Below are 26414 nucleotides of genomic sequence, written 5' to 3'. Positions count from 1 at the left end.
CACAACTAGACTGAAGAACAAAATGACAGCAACTTGTCTGTTCCCCTTCCCCCGATTCCCCAGCGCTGTTCCCCTCCCCCAATTCCCCAATAAAATCTTTAAAAAAAAAAAAAAAGGTAAGAACTTTTTGCTCCAGGATCTGACCTGTTTGGGTTTAACCACTTCTCTGGAGTTTAATCTTATTTTAACCTCAGGTAAATAATTTGGGGGAAGGAAAGTTGGGGGAGACATTGTGGCTTGTAATGTGTATTTAAATAACTACAACTCAATACCTTAAAATAGTTACCTGCACAAAACAAACAGAAAAGGATCACATCTTGTTTAATAATGTTTTTAATTTTTCAATTACAGTTGACATAATTATATATGTTTCAGGTGTAGAACATAGTGATTAGACATTTATATAACTTATGAGATGACCACCCTGATAAATCCAGTATGCATTTGACACCATACATAATTACAATATTATTGACAATATTCCTTATGCTATACCCTACATCCCCATGACAATTTTGTAACTAGCCATTTGTATTTCTTAATTCCTTCCCCTTTTTCACTCAGTCCAACACCCAGCTGGCAACCCTCAAAATGTTCTCTGTATCTCTGAATTTGTTTCTGTTTAGTTTGTTCGTTTATTTTGTTCAGATCCCACATATAAGAAAAATCATATGGCATTTATCTTCCTCTATCTGACTTACTCCACACAGCACAATACCCTGTAGGTCCACCCATGTTGTTGCAGACAGCAAGATTTCGTTCTTTTTTTTATGGCTGAGTAATATTCCATTGCATACAGAGGGTGCCAAAAATGCATACACATTTTAAGAAAGGAAACTGCATTAAAATTGTAGTACTTGATATATACAGCTAACAACAGATGAATACAAGTCACATTTGACTTCTGCAATTACAAGAGGTGCTCAAAGTGGTTACCATCAGTGTCGAGACACTTATGATTATGGCAAACTACTGCTTGAGCAACACTGACCAAAGTGTCCGTTTGTATGCATTTTTTTGGTACCCCCGATACATGTACCACCTCCCCTTTACCCATTTATCTACTGACGGATACCCAGGCTGCCTCCACATCTGGGCCATTGTAAACATTGCTGCAATGAACATATGGATACACATGTCCACTTGAAGTAGCGTTTTGGGTTTCTTCCGATAAATACCCACAAGTGGGATTGCTGGGTCCTTCCTTGTCTCTTGTTATAGCCTTTGTTTAAAGTCTATTTATTATCTGGTATAAATATTGCTACCTCAGCTTTTTTATTTTTTTCATTTCCATTTTCATTAAATATCTTTTTCCATTCCTTACTTTCAGTCTGTGTGTGTCTTTCAATCTGAAGTGGTTCTCTCATAGGCAGCGTATGTAAGGGTTTTGTTTTCTTATCCATTCAGCCCTATGTCTTTTGATTGGCGCACTGAATCTATTTACATTGAAAGTAACTGATGATAGATATGTAGTTATTGCCATTTTGTTATTCATAATTTTGATTTTTTTCTTTCTGTCTTAAAGAAGTCTTTCTAACATTCCTTGTAATAATGGTTTGGTGGTGGTGAACTCCTTTAGCTTTTTCTTTTCCAGGAAGCTCTTTAACTCTCCTTCAATTTTAAATGCTAGCCTTCTGGGTAGAGTAGTCTTGGTTGTACGTCCTTGTTTTTCATCATGTTGAATATTTCCTGCCAATCCCTTCTGGCCTGCAAAGTTTCTGTTGAGAAATCAACTGACAGTCTTATGGGAGCTCCCTTCTATGTAACTAACTACTATTCTTACTGCTTTTAAGATTCTTCGTTTTCTTTAAACTTTGTCATTTTAATTATGATGTGTCTTGGTGTGGGCCTCTTTGGGTTCATCTTTTTTTTTTTTTTTTTTTGGTTTGGGACTCTCTGCGATTCCTGTGATTGTATGTCTATTTCCTTTGCCAGGTTAGGGAAGTTTTCCATCATTTTTTCTCCAAATAGGGTTTTAATTCCTCGCCCTCTCCTTTCTCCTTCGGGTACCCCTATGATAAGAATGTTGGTACGCTTTATGTTGTCCCAGAGGCCCATTAAACTTTCCTCATTTCTTCTGGATTCTTTTTTCTTTTTCCTGTTCTGAATTGGTGTTTTCTGCTAGCTTATCCTCTAAATTGGTGATTCGATCCTCTGCTTCATCTAATCTACTGCTGATTCCCTCTAATGTATTCTTCATTTTAGTTATTGTATTCTTCTCTTCTGAAAAATGTAGTTTTATGTTTTCTATCTCAATTTTTTTGTTTTCTATCTCTTTGTTGAAGATCACTCAGCATCCTCATAAACCAGTGTTTTGAACGCTGTGTCTGGTAAATTGCTTGCTTCTATTTTGTTTAGTTCTTTTTCTGGAGCGTTGTTCTATTCTCTAATTTGGGGCATGTTTCTTTGTATCTCCATTTTGGCTTCCTCCCTGTGTTTGTTTCTATGTATTAGATAGAGTTGCTATGTCGCCTGGTCTTTAAGTAGAGTAACTTTACACAGATGTCCTGTGTGGCCTGGTAGCACAGTCCCCCTGGTCACCTGAACCAGGTGCTGCAGGTGTTCCTTTGCATGAGTCATGTGTGCCCTCCTGCTGCAGTTGAGCCTTGGTTGCTGCCTGCATGTCAAGCTGGTTGGTTGTGAGGACGGGCCTGACTACAGTGGAGAAGCTGTTGTGCAGCAGCTGACCCTATGGAGCACTTTATCAGGGCTCTCTGGTGCCCACCCAACTCCTTTGGTGTATCTTCTGCAGAGACAGCCAGATGGTATTCCGGATCGGTCCAAAGTCAGCCATTTGGGTGAGCCCGCCCTTGGGGCCTCCTGGAATGAGCCACAACGTAATCTGCAGATGGCCACCACCTGGGCTTGGCTTGGAGGTACCTAGGAGAGCCTAAGCTGCCAATCAAGTCCATTTGCCACTATGCCGAGTTCAGGGATGACTGGCAAGAGGTATGGGACGTGCCGAGGCAGGATGCTGTTTGTTTGGGGTTTGCAAGCCTTTGAGAGACTTTAGGAAAATATTCAGCATGAGCTAAGACAGGCTGTTTGCATGGAAAAGCCACTGGAAGCAGCTTGGATGGGCCCGCAAGCTGGGTAAGGCAGGGTCTCAGGGAATCACCAGGGCCAGTAAGGCAGGTTGATAGAGACTCAGATATGGTGGCAGGCTGCGACTGCACGCTGGGAGTCAAGAGGGCGCAACAAAAAAACAATGGCTTCTGCCAGCACTTCTGTCTGGGGGAAAGCTGCCCCTCCAGCCTTCTTCCTGAAGCCAAACAACTCAGTTCCTTCCTGTGTGCTGCACACCCTCCCACCAAGCTGCTGCCCCAGCACTGAAGCTCAGAGTGAGTGAGTCCATCAGCCAGTAAGTCTGTGCACGGGCCCTTTAAGAGGAGCACCTGGGAATCCAGCTGCCCTCTGTCTCGCTTAGCCACCATTCTGCTGGTTTTCTTAGCCAGAAGTTTATAGGACTTCTCAGCACTGGAACCCTGGCCTGAGGATCCTGGTGTGGGGTTGGGACCCGTTGCTCCTCAGGGGGTACCTCCACAGTCGAGTATCCCTCCCAATTTTTAACTGTCACACACGGGTGTGGAACAAGGTTGTTTTGCATCTCTGCCCCTCCTACCAGCCTGGAACTGGCTTCTTCTGTATGTCCTTATTTGTAGGACTTCAGTTCAGGTGGACTTCAGGTAATTCTCAATGATGGTTGTTCTGTAGTTTAGTTGTAATTCTGATGTGATCATGAGATGAGACAAGCATTTACTCACTTTGCCACCTTCACCAGAAATAAAGCAGCACATCTTATATGGTCACCTTGAAACTACAATATTACTGTGAACACTCCCCTTACTTCCCTCTACTTTGCCAGTCCTATAAGCTTGAGATAATTCAGTGATGGGACTGTTCAAAATATGATTCTAAAATCCTTTCAGAACAACTAAAAATCTTAGATGGTTCAGGTGTTTCAACTCTGGCATAAACCATCTTGAACTAAATTGTGGATACCTTCTTCACAGTAATAGATTTGGATGTGAATTTCAGCATATCACTTAAAAAAAACAAACAAAAAGAAAAACCCTATTAATAAGTAAACCACAACCAGCATCTATGGCATCTGAATTTAGTATCAGCTTATAAACAACTACTTTCAGCCTGGTACAAAACAGTAGTAAAATTTTAATGAAATAAGTTTTATGTTGTGTGTGTGTGTGTGTGTGTGTGTGTGTGTGTACACACACATATATAATATACACAATACTTATATCTTTAAAATATATATGTAGATAATACACACTTATACAATAAAATTTGGATTGCAAGTAACTTGGTTTGCAAGTGTTCTGCAAGACAAGCAAACATTTCTAATACATTTTAACGTAGTAAACAAGCAATGTCTTGCAATAAGAGTAGTTTGTTTCTGGAATGAACTATGCTCACAAACCAAGGTATTACTGTATACAGAAATAACATATTAATCATATGATACATTAAATATATATTAAAACATTAATATCGTATATAGATGTATATAATTTACATATACTCCATATACTTTATTATACTGTAGCTTCATCTTATGTTAAAATACATGAAATTTTCATTTTTTTCCTGAAATTTAAAATGAAGTTTTCCACGTATAGATTTACTGGATGAGAAGCATCGGAGTTAAAATATAATTATACTTTATTTTTTCTCAAAAAGGCTTAACATAAAGAATATTTATCTTTGGACTCTATCTCTAAATTCTTAACTTGCCACAACTTACTTTAAGCCAAGTAAATCAAATGACCAAGCAACTAATCACGCAAAGGGAACAGAGGAGTTGACTTACCTTAAACTTGGCAAATGTCAGAGATGGCTAAACATTCTAATTTATCTTCAACATTACATGCTACGTTTATTTCTCTAGATATAATACAATCAACCTAGCACTTAGTTTGAATGAAACTACTTTTAATGACAGAGACAATTACTAGTAAAATATATACTAGTAAAATATAACAAGAAAAAATTAATACTCCTATTTCTCCTTTGCTTTCATACCTTCAGTCTCGTGCACAACCTCAATAAATTATTTCCTAAATACAGAGAATTTGTAAAACGTTTTTCTTCCTTCTATTCTTGTTTTCTCAGCCATCATATAGTAAATTCCCACATTTACTTTAAAACTATGAACACTTCTATAATTCTACACTGAAAGAGAACACAGATCTACCACCCCTACACTCTTATATAATGTACCATGCTACTCAAAAAATATAATCTATCACATCAGGCTTGTGTATCTAAGCAAAATATAATCACCTCCTAGAAATAATCCTTATTTCCCTTTATATCCCAGTAGTATCAATAAGTACACTAGGAAATATTCTGTTTATATTTTATATTATCATTTATACATTTTAAACATTTATCATACTTGGACAGGTCTCACTTTCCAATAGTCAACAATTCTCTCAAGTTGGACACAGATATCTGTTAACAAGTATGTGTATCACAAGTGGGAAAGTGCACCTCAAAATACATGCTACAATATACCAAGATTCAGTGTTAAACACTCTACTGTATTACCGTATGTAGGATCAAAGGTTAGGTTATTTTTAGGAATAACAAGCATTAGTCACTTACAGTAAAGTGACAAAATCCAGGTTTCCCATACAGAAATTCTACCATTCTGTGTTTAAATCCTATAAATTGTTTAAATACAGTGTAAAATAGTAAAGGCTGATAGTTTACATAACAGATCTTCTATTGAATATTACTTATAATCCCAGAGTATTTTGCATCCTTTAAGATTGTAGTCCATCATTTAAATGGCAGAAACATGAAATACATAGCATATAACCATAAATGTATTAAATGGATTTCAACTCATGAGGCATATCATGTGCTGACATATAAAAGGCATCAATATTTTAGATTATTTAATAAAATACAAAAATGTGTGTGCTAAAAACTTTCTATAGACAAAGCGCAAGCAACTTTAAACGATCTCTAGCTCTTAAATAGAACACTCAAGTGCCATCCATCTGAACTAAGCAGGCCAAGCAAAATATCCTGTGATTCCTATGTTCTCCTCAATGTCGAAATGGGTGGATAAATTTAAAGCCTGTTCTCTCAAGAGTTGCTTTATAGGCAATTTTCTCCCAGTATCAAGGTCTGCAATTTCCATTTGGCTGCCAGTTTGCGATTAAATTCATCACCTTTATTATAAAAATGTGCTTTACTCCATGGCCTGCTGCACAAGAACTATAAGGAAAACATTTTTCATTGCTAACGGCAAAATCATTCTAAGGCAACAACCACATCCACTCAGACATTAGCTCCCTCAGCCTGATGTAGTAGCCTACCACTCACAGAAAAAACCTGTAACAATTGTGTAACCCACAGAAACTAAATTCTGTAGAAATGCCATGCTTGAAGGATTTTTGGTTTTTTTAATAAAATGCAGCCAAAGTCCTAATTTTTATATTCAGTGTTATTGTGAACGAATTAACCACAAGATAAAAGGTCAATATATAGAATATTTCCAAATTTCAATAAGACAAAATAATTTAAGTGTTAGTTAATTAAGTATCTATCTTTCATGACATTATTTAAAAGCTCATGGTTTATTTTGTAGCTTATCTTTCACACTCTGGGCAAACAGCCAATGGTAAAAGGTAATTATAAGATATATATGTTTTTATTTATATAACACTTCTTAACTTTACCTTCTTAGTCACAATATAAGCTTTGGAGGAAAACAAAAGAAATAAATAGTATTTCCCAAATAATAGGATTAAAGCTAGTCACCACGACATATTTAGGAAAACAATATTATTCGTTTGTGAGATTTAGATTTTTTTTAAGGTTATCTATAAAGTTAATATTTACTTTCACAAACTTGACCTGTATGCCAAAAACTGAGAAATCTCTTACTTTTAAGTAAACTTAATAGTATTCATTTTAAAATTTACAGGGGAAAACAACAGAGAACTGAATTTCACATTAAGTGAAGCCTGTAATCAGAAGAATTATCAGATTCTACAATATGTGAACCGAGAAGAAATTTTCATCTTCCTGCTAGGAAATGACGTGGTCCATTCCATCTTAATCTGTGTGTGACTGTCACAGCAGTTAACGCACTGTATAACACTTTATTTCAATTCTCTCTCCATACCACTGCACAGCTCCTTAACACCTGAACCGTACCTATTCATCTTTGTATCCCAGCATCTTGGAAAATGCTGGATTAAAACAAAAAAATGTTTTTTGAAACTTAAAATGAGTCAACAGCAGTTTTTGCTAAAACTGCATAGGTCACAGCCCATTAAATCTACAGTATTAGTCACAACCAGCATTTTTGAAAATGAAATAGAACAAGAAAATACTAGATCAAATTATAGGTAGTAGGACAAACATTATTTCATGAAACTTTCATTTCAGCTCTTTAGTTATATAAATATATGTCTATGTACATAATAATGTATCTATAGGTAGCATTTACAAAATCTAAGACATGTTTTCTGGTTCATATTTATACCATGGGGGGGGGGTTTCATATTTACACAGGTCTGACAATTAAGTTCTCGAACTTGTTGCAACAATGTTGCTAACATTTTTTGGATATCAGAGGGATTATTCATTATGAATTTGTACCAACTGGACAAACTGTTTATTATTTGGAAGTGCTGAAAAGATGTGTGAAAAAGTTAAGACAACCTAAACTTTTTGCCAACAATTCATGGCTCTTGCATCACGACAATGCACCAGCTCACACGGCACTGTCTGTGAGTTTTTAGCCAGTAAATAAATAACTGTATTGGAACACCCTCCCTACTCACCTGATCTGGCCCCCAATGACTTCTTTCTTTACCCAAAGATAAAGGAAATATTGAAAGGAAGACATTTTGATGACATTCAGGACATCAAGGGTAATATGACGACAGCTCTGATGGCCATTACAGAAAAAAGAGTTCCAAAATTGCTTGGAAGGTTGGACTGGGCACTGGCGTCGGTGCATAGCTTCCCAAGGGGAGTACTTCGAAGGTGACTGTAAGTGATATTCAGCAATGAGGTGTGTAGCACTTTTTCTAGGATGAGTTCGCAAACTTAATTGTCCAACCTCGTAGTCAGGATATATGTATTTGTTATTCAATAAATAATATCAACAAAGAGAATTTTGATTCTCAAAATCAAAGACTTCCACTTTGGGGATCCTCCTAATTATTACTACTTGCTCCAATACTTTCATTCTTTCCCCCTTCTCAGGTTCCAAGCCATCGGACTTTAAACATCCATAAATAAAGTAACTAAAAAATTAGTATTCAAACTTTGACAACTTGAGACACATCAGCAGATATCATGTAACAAAATAACAATATAGCTGTGGTATACATATCATGTTCAGTTAACATACTTCAATAAGAAAATCAAAGGTGTTAGTCCTTGAATAATAATGAAATGTGAAAAATAAGACTCTCATATCCCTTTACCGCCAAGTAGAACAAATTTTCCTGTAACCTAAACACAAACCTGGGATTTTCTAACTCAGATCTTACTTTCATCTTCCCTAATGACTGTCATTCTCTTACAGGATCCATTTACCTCTCTACTCTCTGCACCTTTTCATATTTTGTTTAATTTTCAGGATTTATAAAAGAACAGCAAAGTGTTTTTTAAAGGCACCTCTCCTAAATTAATCACCCTTCAAAATTTAGATAAGTTTATACTAGCCTATGGAACACCAACACAAACATGTCTAGCTATTACACTAGCAATGACAGAATCTAAACTGAGTATTCAGAAAACAAGTGGCTTTCTCACTCACTTCCCCTTATCTTTTTCTTAGACTTTTATCACATTATTCTAGGCAAATGACCTAGATCTACAAGGAAGTAGGGGAAATGATTAGCTTACTCTAACAAATGATTTTAAAATATTTATCTGTATAAAATATGGACAGTGAAAGCTCTTATGCAAATATACACTCAACTGTAGACCTAGATTCAGCCTGCTGGAAAATGCTAATAGAGAGTACCATGAACCTAGGAGAGACTTCTGTCTTTAACATCTGCTTAATGACAACATAACTCTGTGCAGTAGATGCTTAATTTTTTCTTATTTAGAGGAAAAGCTAAAAGTACCTTGGGTAGATATTTCGAGCAATGAAATAAAATCTAAAAATAAGACTACGCACATCAGAAGGTAGACACATTACACAAATAATCAGTCATGACATAATTCTCCAGAGAGGGATCAGGCCCAGAGGAACTCTGACTGGCTAATAACATCATATACAGATTTATTTCTGTCAGAAGAGCCAAATGAGGTTACCATTCCTGAAACCAGCAGTTTCTAATACGTACACCTTCCTCATATCCTTTGTAAATGAACTACATTTACATATATAATGAAAGGATGGAACTTCGTGCTCTAAGATCCATTCCAGATGTAAAAATCCAGAATTACAGGGTTTTTTTCTTTGAACAAGGAAAAAAATTTTTTTCCCATAAAAATCTTTTAGGCCTTCCGGGTGAAATGCTATTCTATCATCCACTCTTCCTACCTTGCCCTTTTTAAAGGCTGCTGCAAACTAAATGTCACCAAAACTTCAGTTTACATAACTAAATAACTGCTGTAACAATAGATAAAGAAAGCTATTGTCTTATATTCACAGATTAGAATCTAGATCACAGAAAAAACTCAACTGGTTACTGACTTACAGATCTCACAAAACTAGTGCAATCTAACAAACATAAAATATTTTTCTTTTTGAAATTTAATAATTCCTCTTTACCTTACAGTTCCCAAATTTTAAAAGTTTAGGCTTAAGCCAGGCATATTAGAACATCAACATACTTTTCTGAACATATCTATTTTAAAGTATGTTTCACTTTGACACTAACGTGATTGGGATTCTGTATTAATTTTCTTTTATTTAGAATTATATTTTTTAAAATACCAAGTTCAAATTTTTACTTAAATAACAAATACATTGAATTAAACAAAATTCACTATTGAAACTATTTGCCTCAATTGTTATACAATTAAAGCCAGAAAAGGCATTTTTTTCTTGCTTCCTTTCAGATAACATTTGGAATAATCCCCAACTAAATAAAATTTAACTATTTTTTTCAAAGGGAATACTTTGATCTAACTGCACCAGCAATCTCATTCAAAAATAAGTTAAGATTCCTAAACAATTATTATTTAAACCCTCCTCCTCCTAGGATCCACAGCTTCACAGTCCTCTTTGTATTTCCCATAAATGTATCCTTAGACCACTTGTTCCAAAAAGAAAGAAAAAAGGCATTCCTTTACCAAGTAATTTCAGAAAATGCTCAGTTAAAGTTAGCTTTCTTTACTGCGGGATCCTGGATATTTAACCTGTCAATACATGCTGAACTCACAAAAAGCATATGCAGCATGTTGATGACAGAACACTTCTAGTCTCAGGCAACCTCAGGAAGCGAGTACTGCATGGAACACAATGCAAACACTTCCCTAACTAGAGTTAAATCAGCCAATCTTCAATTTCTCCAGTCCAACCTAAAATTAGTCTTTCAAGTCATTAGAACAAAAGCAAAAGGAAAGGATGATGAAAGGCAGGCATATGGCAAGACCCATGCCATACCCCATAGACCAAGATATGCTAGCAATGCATCTATAGTACAGAGCTTAAGACTCACCAGTTCTAGAACTCACACTCACTAATCCTGATGTGCCTCTTCCTCCATGCACCTAAACCCAACACAATCACCAAAACACACATGCAGAAAAGAACTAAAAGGCAATTTATAATGAGGAGTTAAGTAAATCCAAGTGTACTAGTAAAACAGAAGACAGCCAAAGTAAGTATGCACAGACAAAAAAAATAGTTAAAATAGCAGTTAGGTGGCAAAATACAGGGGGGTGGAAAGATCAAGAAAAAGAAAATCTGAAAACATGCAGTAAAAGTATAACAAGCCATATATATACTAAACAGAAACAGGGAGGCAAATAAAAGAAAAAAACTAAGAGAAAGATATAAAAGGAAAAACCTTCAGTGGGTCTCCCATTATCAACAGGACAGAATCTAAACTCCAGGCATTTAAAGCTTCTACAGTAGAGAATTACTTTCTTTCTCCTACTTGGAATGTTCTCATTCAAGGATAGTGTTTGCTGTGTCTAGAACACTACTCTTTACCTTTTCTCCACACTTCAATCCTACCTACCCTGCAAGACCAGGTGAAATTTTACCTTTTCTGAAACATTTCATAGCCTCTCCAACCTAAAGTGACCTCTACCACTGGCCTTCAGCCCTCTCTTATATTACTTATATTACTTTTCTTTTTGTACTATTTACCCTCCTAGACAACTTGTGGTAAGGAACGAATTTGAAGCTTTGTAGTATTCCTTATAACATCTTACACATAGTATGCATTCAAATATTGGCGAATAGAATTTAAAAATTCAAATAAGTATGTTGTCATTAAAAACCAATATAGGGCCGGCTGAGTGGCTCAGTTGGTTAAGAGCTCGCTCAAGAGTTTGAGCTCTGAGCAACAGTGGTTCGGGTCAGCCCGAGCTGAGCTGCCTCTGAGCTGCCAACAGGTAGCAGGATGGCTCAGCTAAAAAAAAAAAAACCAATATATGAAATATGCAATTTTGACAATACTCAAAATTTACATGTCATAATAGTAATCACTCTTCTGGAATGCAGCATAGAATGCTGATTTCTGATTAATCACATTGCAAAAATAAAAGAGCTTGGTATTCATAGGGCCCAGTTACAATATTTAGTAACTTAAGGCTTTGTATACAATGAGTAATGAACTTCTGAAACCATGGGTTATCATCACACAGCTTCTTGAAAGCAAAGTGATAAGTCCAACAGAAAATAGTTAAGTAAGTTATAATACACCTGTATAAGATAAACTATGTGGCCATAAATATATTCAAAGAATATGAAATGGCAGGGGGAAATGCTTATGATGTAATTTATTATTATTTTTTTTAGAAAAACACAAAGATAGTATTAAAACAGCATCCAAATTTTGTTATATCCATAAATAGAAGGGGTGAATACTAGAAGAAATTTCATCATAATGTTAAGAGTGATTATCACTGAATTATGGGTGATTTTCACTTTGTAACTGATACATTTTAGGGTTTTTCCATGAGATGGATAATATGATAAGAATAAAGTAACAACACATTCTATAATGATTACCAGAAGAAACTTAAACTTTTCATAAACTCTCTCAAACAACTGTAAGAAACAATCTTAAAAATGTATACACAAAATTGGCTTTTCCTAGCTTCCGGGGTGGCGGGGTGGCGGGAGAATCCCATTAGTGTTCAAAGACAATGTGCTATGATACCTCTCTGCCCTCCACCACATTTCCCGGGATTCAGAGACCACAAATCACGCGATTGCCAAAGGTGAACTGAAAATGTTCTTATCTTCAATTCTCTACATTTTAGGATAACAAAAAAGAAGAAAAATAACAGTCTGGTGGGGGGAGGTAAAGTGTAAAATAAAGTTACTATTCATTCTACAAAGGTACCACAGAATCTTTTCTTCCATGGTCCTCTAAAAATAAACAAAAAGGACATATATATTCTTCTTCCATGTCTGAGTTCAATTTTAAGTGACTGAAGGAAAAAAGGCATTTTACAACTGACTTGGGAATTTTAAAAAATTTAATAAAGGTTTAAAAATGCTCAATGTAACAACTAGAAAAGTACAATTTAAATGTGTTATCAACAAAAACACACACTTCCAAAACATATCTAAGAAGGAACTTAAGTAAGCAGTATTTCTTCAATTGTAAGGCAGAGTTTAAAGAAAAATATTTACTTAACTAAAAAAATTGACAAGGAATACTATAAACCGTAATAACAAAGTGAGATAAGATTACTTTTTACTGCTGATAATTTTTTATTACTACAATAAAACTATAATCCCCAGAAGAACGTTCTCTTCATATAAAGCATATGTAAACTATGGCACACATTTTTTTCTGACTTACATCAACAAACAAAAATCAATCACCAGGTTAAAGACTTTAGAATTACAAAATAATATATGAATAGAATATCTTTAAACAGATTTGACTCAGTCCTCTGCCAAAACAAACAAAATCCTTCAAACAACTAAGCTGTAAAAGGCAGAAAGACTATTTCAGAAAATTGCTATAATTGACTTGAGGACCGAAATCAGTTATACTGTATTTTATATAGTCCACGTACTAAGATATGGTCACTTTATAAGACAAGTTCTTTAAAGAAAGATCACAACTAATTTACATGCCACCCCAAATATTAAATTCAGTAACTGCTATTAATCATATTCCTAATCAACCTCTTATAATCTAAAGGACAAAAAACTTCCTATTCTGGCAAAAGGGTTATTTCTCAACACATTTTAATCAGTAAACACAGTCTTTTGTGTACTAATATCTCCATCTGCTGGAACATAACTTTCATACTATTAAAAGTTCTTAAGGACAAAAACTTTACAGTAGAGATTTTGCCACTACTTAGAAATGAAATGTTAATACTTAATTTCCACCTAGGGATTTCCTTTACCTTGTAGGACTTTAAAAGCTTCAACAGCTATACTTATATTTTTACCAATATTATTCAGGAGAATTCACTAAATTGAAACAATTTGCCTGTTATATTCTCTTCTTTGTACTCTTCATGCTTATGATACAAAGCACTAGTCTAAACAGACCCACCTTCTCCTTAAATCTCCATAAAACACACCAACACTAAGTCCTGATTTTAAAATATATGTATGTATCTCCTCTAATTTCTGCTAGACATGGGGTAAAACCAATAGAAACAGTACAACAAAAGAACTTAGCCAATAGATAAGTGGCAACATCACAAGGTCAAAAACATGATTTGGAAAAAAACATATTACAGCTAGAATAAAGCCAAAAGAAGAAACAAACTGCCATTAAACTAGAAGAAAAAGAAGTCACTGGCTGTATCTATAATTTGTAATGTGTCTATAATGTATAAAAAAAGTTTAGGGCCAGCCAAGCAGCGCATTGGTTAAGAGCTGGCTTGGGACACCAGCTCTGAGCAGCAGGGCCCCAGTTCGGATCCCACATGAGGGCCAGTGACACTGCCCTCTACAGCTAAGATGGTGAACAACAGCTCGACCTGGAGCTGGGCTGCTGTGAGTCGCCAGCGACGGTGTAGGGGCTACAGTGAAGCTGCAGTGGGCTGCTATAAGCTACCGTGAGAAGCTGGTAGCCAGCGTGAGCTGCCAAGAGCTGCCATGAGCAGCCATCCAATGGCTGGTGAGCAACTGCCTCACCTGGGAAGAGCGCAATGATAATACCAACATGGGCCAGTGAAGTGACGTCCTCCACAACTAGACTGAAGAACAAAAGGACAGCAACTTGTCTGTTCCCCTTCCCCCAATTCCCCAGAGCTGTTCTCCTCCCCCAATTCCCCAATAAAATCTTAAAAAAAAAAAAAAAAGTTTAAACATAGCCAGCTAGTTTTACTGGTATTAGTAACATTATTTTGAAAGTCTTTTCTTCATACTTTAGGATAAAGTAAATAAGTAATTTTGTCACTGTCAGAAATCATGTTATTTTGGTATTGATAGAAAAAAGACATGACTATAAAATAAAATGTTAAAATTGAATTAAAAATACAAACATGAACTCATGAATTTTAAAAGCAATACTGTCTAGTTTGTCTGCAAAAAATGGCATGGCAGTAACCTCACCCTGACAGCAAGGAACATGTCTAGTACTTAAATTCCCATCTCTAATACCATGCCCACTAAAAAACAAAAACAAAAACAAAAAACCTTGGAGAAATGGTCAGTTCTAGCTGTGGGACAGGGCAGGTACAAGGTAAGCTTGGGACAGCAAGCTGTTCCAGAAAACACATTTCAAAAGACACAGCACACTGGCCAACCTTGATAATTTGAACATCAAAAAGAATCATTATAATTGACTTAAACATAGTAAGTCTATGAAAATCCATGAGCCCATAATCACAACCATGAGAGACAGAAAAAATTCACTAGTCACCATTTCATGCAGCTAGCAAATCAACACTTTACTTTGAGAACCAACCAAAAATTAATAAGAATAAGCACCTATGTGGCAAATTTTCCATTAGGAAATTATTTCAGAAGAGCAATTTAGGGCCAGCCGAGTGGCGCGTTGGTTGGGAGCTGGCTTGGGACGCCAGAGGGCCCCGGTTCGGATCCCACATGTGGGGGCCAGTGATGCCGCCCTCCGCAGCTGGGATGCTGAGCAGCGGCTCAACCTGGAGCTGGGCTGCCGTGAGTCGCCGGCGAAGGTGTAGGCTGCAGCCCCTGTGGCAGTGGGTTGCCATGGGCTACCGTGTGTAGCCAGCGGCCAGCAGCCGCCGTGAGCGGCCGTCCAGAAGCCGGCAACTGGTCTGCCTCGCCCGGGAAGAGCGCAATGATGCCAACTTGGGCCAGTGAAGCGACGTCCTCCACAACTAGACTGAAGAACAAAAGGACAGCAACTTGTCTGTTCCCCTTACCTCAATTCCCCAGCGCTGTTCCCATCCCCCAATTCCCCAATAAAAATCTTTAAAAAAAAGAATAGCAATTTATCCCCTGCTGGTAAAAGAAAGCTTTACCTTTTAAAGAATACCTAACTTTACAGTGGAAGCAACAGCCTACAGCCACCCTAACTAACCCACATCTTAATCTTAGCTTCACTAAAGGAACCAAATACTGTGTGCCTCTTCCCCTACTCCCCCGGCCCAGCGATGCAACATCAAGTACATAGCATTGCCCATGATGTTATACCCGAACCTATTCAATCCTTTAGGCCTAACTTCCAAAGTACTAGATGCACACAACACGAAGGAACAAGCCCAGGGAAAAGACGTTTTCGCAGCGCCATTAAGAAGAGATGGTTCTAGATTGAAAAGACTTAAAAGTCATAACCACCAAGTTCAGTGAGTGGTCCTGAGTCAGATTCTGGTTTCGACAAGCCAGTTATATTGTGGGGACAACTACATAAACCCAGACATGTACTGGTTATTACCCTACGTGCAGGATTAATCCACTTTGCTCTGTGTAGTATCACTACGTAGGAAAACATTAGTTTTTAAAGATGCATAAATATTTGGAGATGGAATGTCAAGCAAGACAGCTCTAATTTACTTAAAATAATCAATAAAATATAAATATAAATTAAGATCAGTAAAATGGATGTGAGTATAGTAAAGTTCTCGCAGTCTTCATTGTAGTTTGTAACACATAGATTTCACAACAGATAAATGAGGTTGGAACAAAATTTTCTCCATATCAAACTAATTGAAGAATTCCTAAAATTCCCCCAAACCAAGAGTTTCTTCAATTCTCTTCAATTCAAAGAGAAATGCAAGTTCAATTCTAAATAACCAAAAATTGAGCTGACAGCTAAACAAATGAGCCCCACATATTTTCAGTACTGCAGGATGGGTACAATAACTTGTGGGTTAGAAAAAAACAATTTGTGTGGATGTTTATTATTAGCTAAAACATTTTTTAAAACTGTAAAGAGTTGAAATCTAAAATATAGAAAGCTCAAAATATGAACATTTTTATTAAATATTATTTTATCTTAAATCTTCACACTGTGTCCAACTTCTACTTCTTTGAGCCCATATTGTCTATACACTCAGGTCATTAGGACACTGATATAATCCAAGCCTTCAGTGGTTCCTTCCCAAACTCAGAATAAAATGTAGGTTATTCATCCTGGCATTCAAGGCCCATTACAATAGTCTTCGGGCTCTACTCTTTAATTCTCACTACTTCTGGAGATGTACTTGCCATTCCAAATAACTTAATCTATACACACTTCCGGAGAGCCTTTCAATCTCCCACCCCCACTGTTTGACACTACTGCACTTTCCCTTCTCCTAGAACATCCTCCACCCTCCCATTCACCTCATTAAACCCTACCAAGTACTAATACCAACTCAGGTTCCACTTCTCAAAAAAACCTCCCTAGACACTTCAGCTCAAAGTGAGTTCTTATGAACTACGTATCAGAATGCCTGCAGTGAGTGATTTTCCTGCACATAAAAATCAGCTGACACCCATACAGATACCCTTCTCCTTTTTCCTTTTCTTCTCTCATTCTCTATAAGCTGCTTTGTTTATCTGATTGTCAATCCTCTCAAAACAACCTGAATGTTGATAGAAATTAGGTGATGCTACCTTACAGTCTAAGAAACTTTTGCATACAGTACTCTCCGGCCTTCAAGTATTTTGATTTGCAGTTAGCAGCACAGGTGGTAATTCCACTTACAGATGAAGAAGTTGAGTTTCAATTCAGAGAGGTGAAATAGCCTGTCCAAAACCACCAAACTAATTAATTAGTTAACTGCAAAGTGATGATCAGATCCCAAGTCTACTAGTCAAAGAACCCGTACGACTTTGCAAAATGGTTTCATTAGAATATGGACAGAAACAAAGTCATTTTCATCTTTATGCTGGCTCACATATGCATACGTGCACACACAGAGAATGGACACTGGAATACCTGTCATAACAATGGGGGCACCACTGCAACCATGGTAATAGCAACAATAGTAGAGGATTAGGTCCAGTTAATTTCAGAGTAATTTATATTTGGCCTTGGGTTGAAATTTTTTTCTTCTTAAAAATTTTATTCACCTGCCATGTAACAACAATTCTATCAGAGGTATACAAACACTGTAACACAGCAGGCAAAGAACTGTAGTTTATACTTAATTCTTTAGAATCTACTTGAAAGAAGCCATGTCCCAGAGGCAAGAGGGCATCAGGAATGGGATGCAGTGGCTGCCTGGTGCAACCGCCTTTTCCATTCAGTTCATTATCACCCACCTCCTCACTGTCACTGTTCCAAGTTGCCCACCTGAGAAATCACTGGGCTATCTACCACACCTCATGCTAACCTAAAACTAACACAAGCATGCGTTCTTGATTTGAATCACCTAGCAATGGTAAACCTCTACATTAACCCTCCGTTGGGCACAACTTATCTCACAGATTCATTGCACACAAATTTTCAAATATCTACCAGTTAACTTATCATGACTCATCGTTTCCGTATCTTCCCCCTCTACCGTAACCTATCGCCAGTCGTGTTTGTGAGTTAGTACAGTAAAGATGTATTTCATAGTGGCATCTTTGTGTGCAATGTATCTGTGAAATCAGTTGTACCTGATGGAGGGTTATATCTTCCAGTCAGAAATGGTTAAGTTTCCCTTGAGTAGTCAATTAAAAATAATAATCGTAACAATAACTGCAACAATACTAAATACATACTAGATTTGTAGCATTTTATTTAAAGAGCTAAGGCTCTATCCTTTGGTTACTGAAAACTTTAATGAGTTGAAATCCTCTAAAAACGCCTTTCTCACTTTTAGCCTTTTAACGACCATAAAAATTTAACACTGTATCTATATTCTAAACCAAGAATTTGACCAGCATTAACTCAAGTCCTACATATTATAGAATTAAGCCCCACCCACCACCCCCGTTTGCTGCTTCTTCATGTTCATCACCTGAAGCCACAGTTTTTAGCACACGGAACTATCCGGGTTTTTCTTCTCCAGTTTCACTTACAGAGTGGCACATTCACAGATTAGAAGGGAGAACTGAGGGGTCTAGCTCCAGCTCTGATACTACCTTGCCATGTGATTTGGACAAGTCACAACCTCTCTGGACCTCGGTCCCTGCACCTACGAAGATAGCATCCCTAGACTTGCAGATGCCTTGTGGCTCTGAAATTCCATGATCTTCTGATATTTCTCTCATTTTCCTTACACTTTAAGAAGACATGATTTGCATTTCTTCTGGTTTTTTCCATGTATACATCTACCTCTTCAAATACTCTTTGTATTTGAACAATTTGAGACTCCATAAAATATTATGACATTAAAAATGAAAAAGGTTTCAAATAAAAAATGCGTAAGTTTGCTTTTTACCATATATTTTCCTACTTCTCTTAAATGTAGTAAATATGTATATTACATATTTTTGCTAATTTTCATATATACTTTAAACTGTTAAATGAGCTCAAAAGCAAGGGGGTCCCCCAATAATCTACAACTGACCAAGTGGTCATGCCCATCTTTACAACAACTTATCCTGCATTAAAGCCAAAAGCAAGGTGTTTACTGAAGACCCACTCCCCTTTCCACTGTTGGCATACAATCATTTCAATCCTGGGGCCAAGCAGATAATTCATAACTTCCCAAGAAGACTTTGCTCTGGAGCTTGCCCTTCCACAGCACCCACTCCCACAGATTCCAAAGCCAGCTCAGATGCACATCACTGCGTCTCTCTCCTTTTGCACACGTGCACGTTTGCACACATGCCGGTGCTCACATGCGCCCTCTGCTTATTACCATGGCTATAGAACACAAGCCCACTTTTGCGTTTTGTTGTTTGACACTTCAATATCCTTAAAAAGCATTCAAACTGACAAATCCTGCTTTATAAAAAATAATGTAACAGAAATGTTACAGTAAACTGATTCAATTCACCAGCCTCATAATTTAGTTTAATAAAATATATATAGGTTAGACTCAATACATGAAGCATCATTATGAACATAAACAAAATTCTGTTTATTTTGTTAGACTAGATAGGATTGCTGGATTTTCAAAACTAGAATTTCTGCTTCAGGAAATAGGAAATGGTGAAAACATTCAGTACAGTCATTTGCTTGTTAATTACAAGAATTCTGGACAATCATTTGTCTTCTATACAAACTATGTATTTGTTAAAAGCTCAAGACGGATTTATTTTGAAACATCATTAAGACAGAAAAGTAGACTCCTTCTTTTAAGAGGGTTAAGTTTCACTTAACTGAAATTTCAATTTATCTGTCTTATAAGTAATGGCAATGTTTCAAATTAGCTTGAAACACCTGTGTTTAAAAATTGTTACTTGTGTTAATTACTATATCTGCCACATAAGTTTATACTCAGCTTTCTTCTAACTAAAGTCATTTAATAGTCCTTATTTATCCGGAACCCATCAAATCAGCACTTGTGGCAGGCATCTTTCCTATTTACTATGCTTTGCACAGAGTACAAGACCTACATATGGGGTGAATGTTCACATTTATAGGTAACTGACTAGGGAAAAGGCTTACCTATATAGTTCCACAAGTCCAAAACTTTCAAGAGCGGAGATGAGCACTGAGAGCTTTTCTCTGCTTATGGATTGACATACTTTGTATAAGGACTGGCGAGTCCTGCTTAAGTGATTTTATCTTTCTAATTCTCAGTCACACCCATGGTAGTAAAGTAAAATTAAGATTAAGCTCCTTGAAGGCAAGTACTGCAAACAATATTGTTAAATTTCTTAAGAACATTATTTTTAAGAAAAACAAAGTACCTTTTTTGCCTAGGTGTCCCAAACCATCAACTGTTACACAATTTGCTTAATGCCTTATTTTAGAGAAACTGGAAATCAAAAAAGGATTAAAGTATCAACCTACTTATTAATTCAACAAACATCTGAGAGTGTACACGTGTCCAGCTATGAGTCAGGCACCTTCAACAAACTAACTTTAACAGGGTAAACAGACACAAAAAGAGATATTACAATGTTAAGCATAACAACATATAGAGAGTAATTAATGCCCAACACAGACTGGGGTTATATTTACAGTTGAAGTGGACCAAAGTTTTGCCACCCTGACGCTGTCTTTGGAGTATTGATGTTAAGCTGGTTACTGAGAAACAACCAGAGGACTCAGAAAGAGCCTTTGGCCCTCCCCTTCTTCCTGCCCAAGAGATGCAGACAGAAAGGCTGCTCCAGGAAGGGCATCTTAGGATGTTCTCCTGAGTGGCCTAATTCGAATGAAGCCTGGTAAACAGGGCTTCAGGCAGGAGCCTGTTAGCGAGATGCCCCCTGTCCCATTGCTTCTGGGTTGCCCAGCAACAATGTTCCTGCCAGGGGTGTTCTGCCATTCCTCAACTACCCATCCTCAATTCTGAAATCTAATACACCACCCCCCCCTTTCTCTTTTCTCCAAAATGTCATATATACTCAGTGTTGCCTCACTGTCTTTGGAATTTTCATGCATATGTGAATTCCCCGTGCGTGTTTATTAAAAATTTGGTTTTCTCCTGTTAATCTATCTCTGTTAACTTGATTATTAGCCCAGCTAGAAGAACTTAGAAGCTGGAAGGAAAAATATTAATCTTTTTCTACCCCCACAGAAATTTCATAAAACTAACAAAACAAACTGTACTATAGAAAGTATGATGCCATTTTTGCTTTCTGTAAAATGAAAATAAAGCTGTAAAAATCTTACTTGGACATCAAACAATGTAGCCATAATCTTTTGGGCCCCACAACTAAAATGTCAATTTTTTAAAGGGGTAGTATAAGCATTACCTAAAAGTTTTCATTAAGATAAAAACACCTTATTGCACTTAAAATTCACACTGAACTGTCTTAATGTCAAAAAAGGGGGGTCTGAGAAAATAATCAAGTCCTGTCAATCATTTAAATAAAAAATTGGTACACATTTCAATTATAACTTCTTGACATGGGCTCATGAACTACCCCCACAGGTTAGCTCTAAAATACTTCCTTGGTATCTTCACAATAGTTGGCATACCAATAGCAGAAAGTTGCTCAGTAAGCTGTTTTTTAAGTTATCAACAAATAAAACCAACAGCAGCATAGCATTTTCCATCTCCAACAGAGAAAGGCAAGTTTTACTTATAAATACACCATTATACAAGTAAATGAAATTGTATTAAGTCCATGGAGTTTCTTAAGTAAATTAAAATGTAGCTCCAGTCAGATTAAAAGCTGCCCCTATGGATCAAACTGGTATAATTATCTAAAACCAAAAAGTCAAAAAGTAAAGGAAAACAAGAACCTTACATATCTAAGTATACTGGCCTCAGAAAACGAGCATCTGAATCATGCCTCAGTAAAGGCGAGGTTGAAGCAGAGGGGGTGGGGTTTATCAGACTTCATGTTTTTGTGGCAGGAGTCTGTTTCCCCTAAAAAGCAAACCAAAAACCACTTGTTCTTACGGAAAACGGATGCACTTGAATCAACTTCAGGACAGTCACTTAGTGAGGAACTAATAACAGAAATATGTGTATAAAACATTTAAAAAGTCAAATTAACTTGTTTTCACTGATGCTCTCAAAGCCATTTAAGAAAAGGTGTTCATACCAATACACTAGCAAATGCTGTTAGCAAAGAGACCTATTTCTATTAACTCAATTATGTTACATCCTTGGGAATAGCTTTTACTACAAAACATGGGAATTGGATGAAGTTAAGAAAAAGGAATCACGTTCTGCCTCATATTATGTATGTGCATTTTGAATATACACTCTGCCTGTAGGGGAGAGTTAAGCTTCAAAAGTAGAGAATGAATATTGAATAAATGACCTATGATACAAACGATCATTTCCATCATTACCTTATATATAGTTGGTGACACCTCCTGGGTGAGGAGAAAAAAAGATAATGGAAAGAACAACTGATTATAAACATTGGCTTTCTCTTTATTACCACTAATTCAAAGGACTTGTGTACAAAAGCAAAATCTCTGCTCCTAAAGAACAGATTATTTTAACTTAAGTAAAATTTGCCACAGATATTGATTACTGTCAACAGTGCTTCTTCAGGGAAAAAAAATCCTAAAATTGTAATATAAACATAAAAAAACATATATATAGCAGGAGTCCTCTGAATACCAACAAATAGCCAGTTAATTTTTAAATCAAAGCTTTTGTAGACAAGCAAGATTACTCAAAAAATTGAAGTGTTAGAAAACAGGATAAGACACGGTAAATAATGAATGTGTTAATAAGTGGAAATAAACATTAACATGGAAAAACGTTAACTAGCAAGGCAGGTTTTAATTTAAAATATTTTTGCCCCCCTTTTTAAGAGAGAAAGAGCAGAGTGAAAAACTAAGTTGAGGTCAAAAAGAACATTTATTATCCCTCGCCCCCCCAAAAAGACCATGCGAAAATGAAAATTCACTTTTCATATCAGTGATGCAGAATCTAATCTGTTTGCTCACTTTCTCTGAGCCACACACTAATTTTTCAGATGTTCACAATATAAAGATTTAGGCTGGCCTTCCTTATAAACCTCACAATACATTTGTTAATTTTAGTATCAGCAGCTTTAACCTCCCCTCTGCCTTTAAAAACAAACAAACAAACAAACAAAAACTCAAAATCTGATTTTAAAATCCGTAGCTCTCCATTTTTCTGTATTTAGCATTTTTAAGTCAAATTGATTTTATTTTTCATAAAATTCTTCTCAATTCTAAATTGGAGAATTTTCATTCTAGAACTGTTGATGCTTAAGTTTCATTTTCTTTAAGTTTCATAAAGAAGGCTTTAAAAAAACTTCTTGTGTAATAACTACTCTTTCCCATGAATGGGTCCCATGGTTCAGTTGAAAACCTCTCCCTCCTGAGAGAGCAGTTTAAGACTTTAAGACCTTGGTTTTATCTGTAATCATTTCTATCATCAATGAAAGATTCTTAAGTACTGGAACTATCAACTGAAGTTACATCCTTTATATGACTGTTCCAACCTACAATGTACTCACTACTTAAAAAAGCAACCATGTTGAAGATACTTGGGAGGAAAATCTGACAACCACTGTCCCCAAAAAACAAAACCAAAAAGATTATCCATAGTCAAAATATAAGCTAAAGGTTAATTTGGCATGGAATTAAAATACTCATCTAAAGCATTCAGGTTTTAATAAACTAAGAAAATCTAGCACAAATCTCAATTTGTAACTAGCCAAATAAAAATGCTCAAACTGACAAGCAAATTTTTAAAAAACTTACTTTTGAAAAATATTTTGAAATAAAATTTCAAAAATATATCTACTGCAACTAATACAATATCTTAACTTGATTAATCACTAAAGTAAAATTTACAGTTTTATCTAAATTTAAAAAGAATTTTTCAGCCAACTGTATGGACAAAGGAAAATGTAATTCCTAACCACAAACAGAAGTCATGATTAATTTGTTTTGGACAATGACAGGCCACAAAGGGTGTAAAGCACAACCTGCCAAATTTCGGAATTAAATCATCCGGTAGGAAAAAAAGTGATGCACTTCAGAAACCAATATTTTTCTTAAGTCAAATTAAGTTTATAATAAGGCTAACAATTACAGGAAGCAGCTTAATCCACACTAAGGAATAGCTCCTTTTCCTGCATGTTTGTACTAGTCTGATAAAAAAAAAAAATCCAACTTCCTAGTCATTACATGTTGTCCATTTTAAACATCCTAGCTACCATACACAGAAGCAATCTTTATGCTGGGGAGTTGAAAAGGCTAAAACTCAAGATAGACTAAGATAAGACTAATGGAGTAAACCACATTTAAAAATATATATACATATACATATATATTATTTAGAATGTATCACCCTAAACTAGTAGTCTCCAACATTTACAACTCAAATGGTTACTATTTCTAACCAGAGAGAAATGAACATTTGTTAGAGATAATGACATAATTGGAATTCTAGATTTGGAAGACTAAAACTATTGAAGCCAAAGGTCAGAAACTTTCTAACAGAGAACCAACCCCGAATTATCATTTAGAGGTTTTAAGATCAACATAAAAGCACAAACGAGAAGCTTTTTAGAACTAATCAGAGAAACTCAATTTACTTTTAAAAATAGCACGCATAAGGTGAAAATATTTCCAAATTTTTTTTATAATCTCTTATGCCATTTGATTGAACTCAACATTATAATTAAAAGAATGCAATTTAACTTTAATTCTAAATATCATCATGGCCTATTTTCATTTTAGCGAGTAAAAAGAAGTCCTTCTAAATAACTGTACTTAAGGAAAAAAAATAAACCTTAACAGAAATTTTCACTAACACTGATATAACTATAACCTCACCAAAATGTGCCAACTAAAAAATAGCATACTATTTTTGAAATGTGATAAAATTGTCCCGATAATTTTAAAGTGTTTTCAATGTTTGTAAATACATATATTGACACAAAATGACAGATGAAATGATCTACTATGATTTAAATTACAACTAAATTTAATATAGGTCAGATTATTGATGTTACAGTTTGCTCCCAACATTTCTCTTTTGAAAAGAAATAACTGGCGCCCCTTAGCGCTCACATTTGGAAATACTCGATTTAAGAGTTCCAGCCTTTTTTTTTTTTTTTTGACATTCCAGAAAGTTTTCTGCCTCCACAATCTTTCAAATGCCAACACAAATAGGAAAAGCAGAACCCCTTAAAGGGACAGCTCAAGTTTTCTCTGGAGCAATTTGAAATTAACAGATTTGCTGTTTCAACAGTGGGAAAAAGACCATTTCAATAGCGGCGGCTGCTGCTGGTTTAACCTATGTAAGCAAAGACAAGGACTCAATAATACTTGTTTTGAACTTTTAAAATTGTTTCTATGACTTTCATGATAACAAAAGCTCCTGGGATTCTTCTTTAACCATTTTTTATCACGAAAACATTTCCGGTCTTTTGTTCTTTAGTGACATTCCAAATCTCTAAGCTTATGATTCCTTTTCCCCCGTTCTACTGTAAAAATCTCTAAGTCCTTGTGAAAAATCTAAAATCCATTGTTCATCACTATAAAACTGTTTTCAGTTTTCTTTGAACAGTCTTTCGGTGACGCTTCTAGACAGAAAAAGAAACTCCTTGGTACTCGATTTTCAAAGGAGACGTTTTTGGTCATATTTTTTTCTCTAGTAGTCCACAAAAATGCACAGCTACTAGATAGAGATTAATACTCCAGGCCAGTGCTCTAAGAACTTGCAAAGAAATTCCCGAGTTGGCCCAAATCGATCTTGTCATTATTCGTTCCCCACGGCCCTACAAGAATAAAGCTTTTTTTGTTTGTTTGTTTGTTTGTTTGTAAACTTTCACTCATTTTTATTTTTGCCCTTTCAAGTGCCTTGATTTCCTGTCCTACAAACCAAGGCAGCGGCGTCCTCGGGAAAAGCTCTCCGCCGAAGTTCTTTGAAACTCGGGATTCCGCTCAGCGTTCGTCCTCGCGGTATTTCGCATTCACCCCCCCCCCAGCGAAGTTAAACTCCCGAACAGTTCTCTCGCTTCCCCAAACAAAAGGACAAAAAGTGCTTTCCGCTGTCATTTTGTCCTCGCCTTCGGCTAAATCGGCATTACTTTCGGTCTCCTACGGAATCCCTTTAAGTTAACGAGCCCCACGCAGCTGCCCCCGAGTATTTACAAGCTACACGAACTCCAAAAAAGCAGAAGCCCCGCTGGCGTCTCCGCGGGAGGAGACCCCCCTCCCAGAGCGGCCCCGAGGCCGGTGTCCTTCAGGCGCCCGCGGGGCGCGGGGCCGGGCTCCTCCCCGGGAGGCCCGCGGAGCTCCCGGCCGTCGCGCTGCTCGCAGGCGCGGCGGGAAGCCGGGGGCGCGGGC

At 36.4% G+C, this 26414-nt stretch overlaps 1 protein-coding gene across 6 annotated transcripts in view; it reads right to left on the bottom strand.

Annotated features, from left to right (window-relative positions):
• The window catches only part of QKI (QKI, KH domain containing RNA binding), a 149205-nt gene extending 123152 nt beyond the window's left edge, over positions 1–26053 (bottom strand). For all 6 annotated transcript variants that reach the window (XM_019664251.1, XM_019664252.1, XM_019664250.1 and 3 more), the window contains exon 1: positions 25948–26053. In XM_019664251.1, coding sequence (XP_019519796.1) covers positions 25948–26038 — 91 coding nt within the window. In that variant the 5' untranslated portion in view covers positions 26039–26053. The remainder of the gene's footprint in view (positions 1–25947) is intronic.
• Between the last annotated feature and the right edge of the window lie 361 nt (positions 26054–26414).

This window comes from Hipposideros armiger, unplaced genomic scaffold (assembly GCF_001890085.2).
Source record: "Hipposideros armiger isolate ML-2016 unplaced genomic scaffold, ASM189008v1 scaffold_418, whole genome shotgun sequence".
NCBI lineage: Eukaryota > Metazoa > Chordata > Mammalia > Chiroptera > Hipposideridae > Hipposideros > Hipposideros armiger.
Note: the sequence above shows the minus strand (reverse complement) of the source record. Positions and strands in the feature narration are given on the sequence as shown.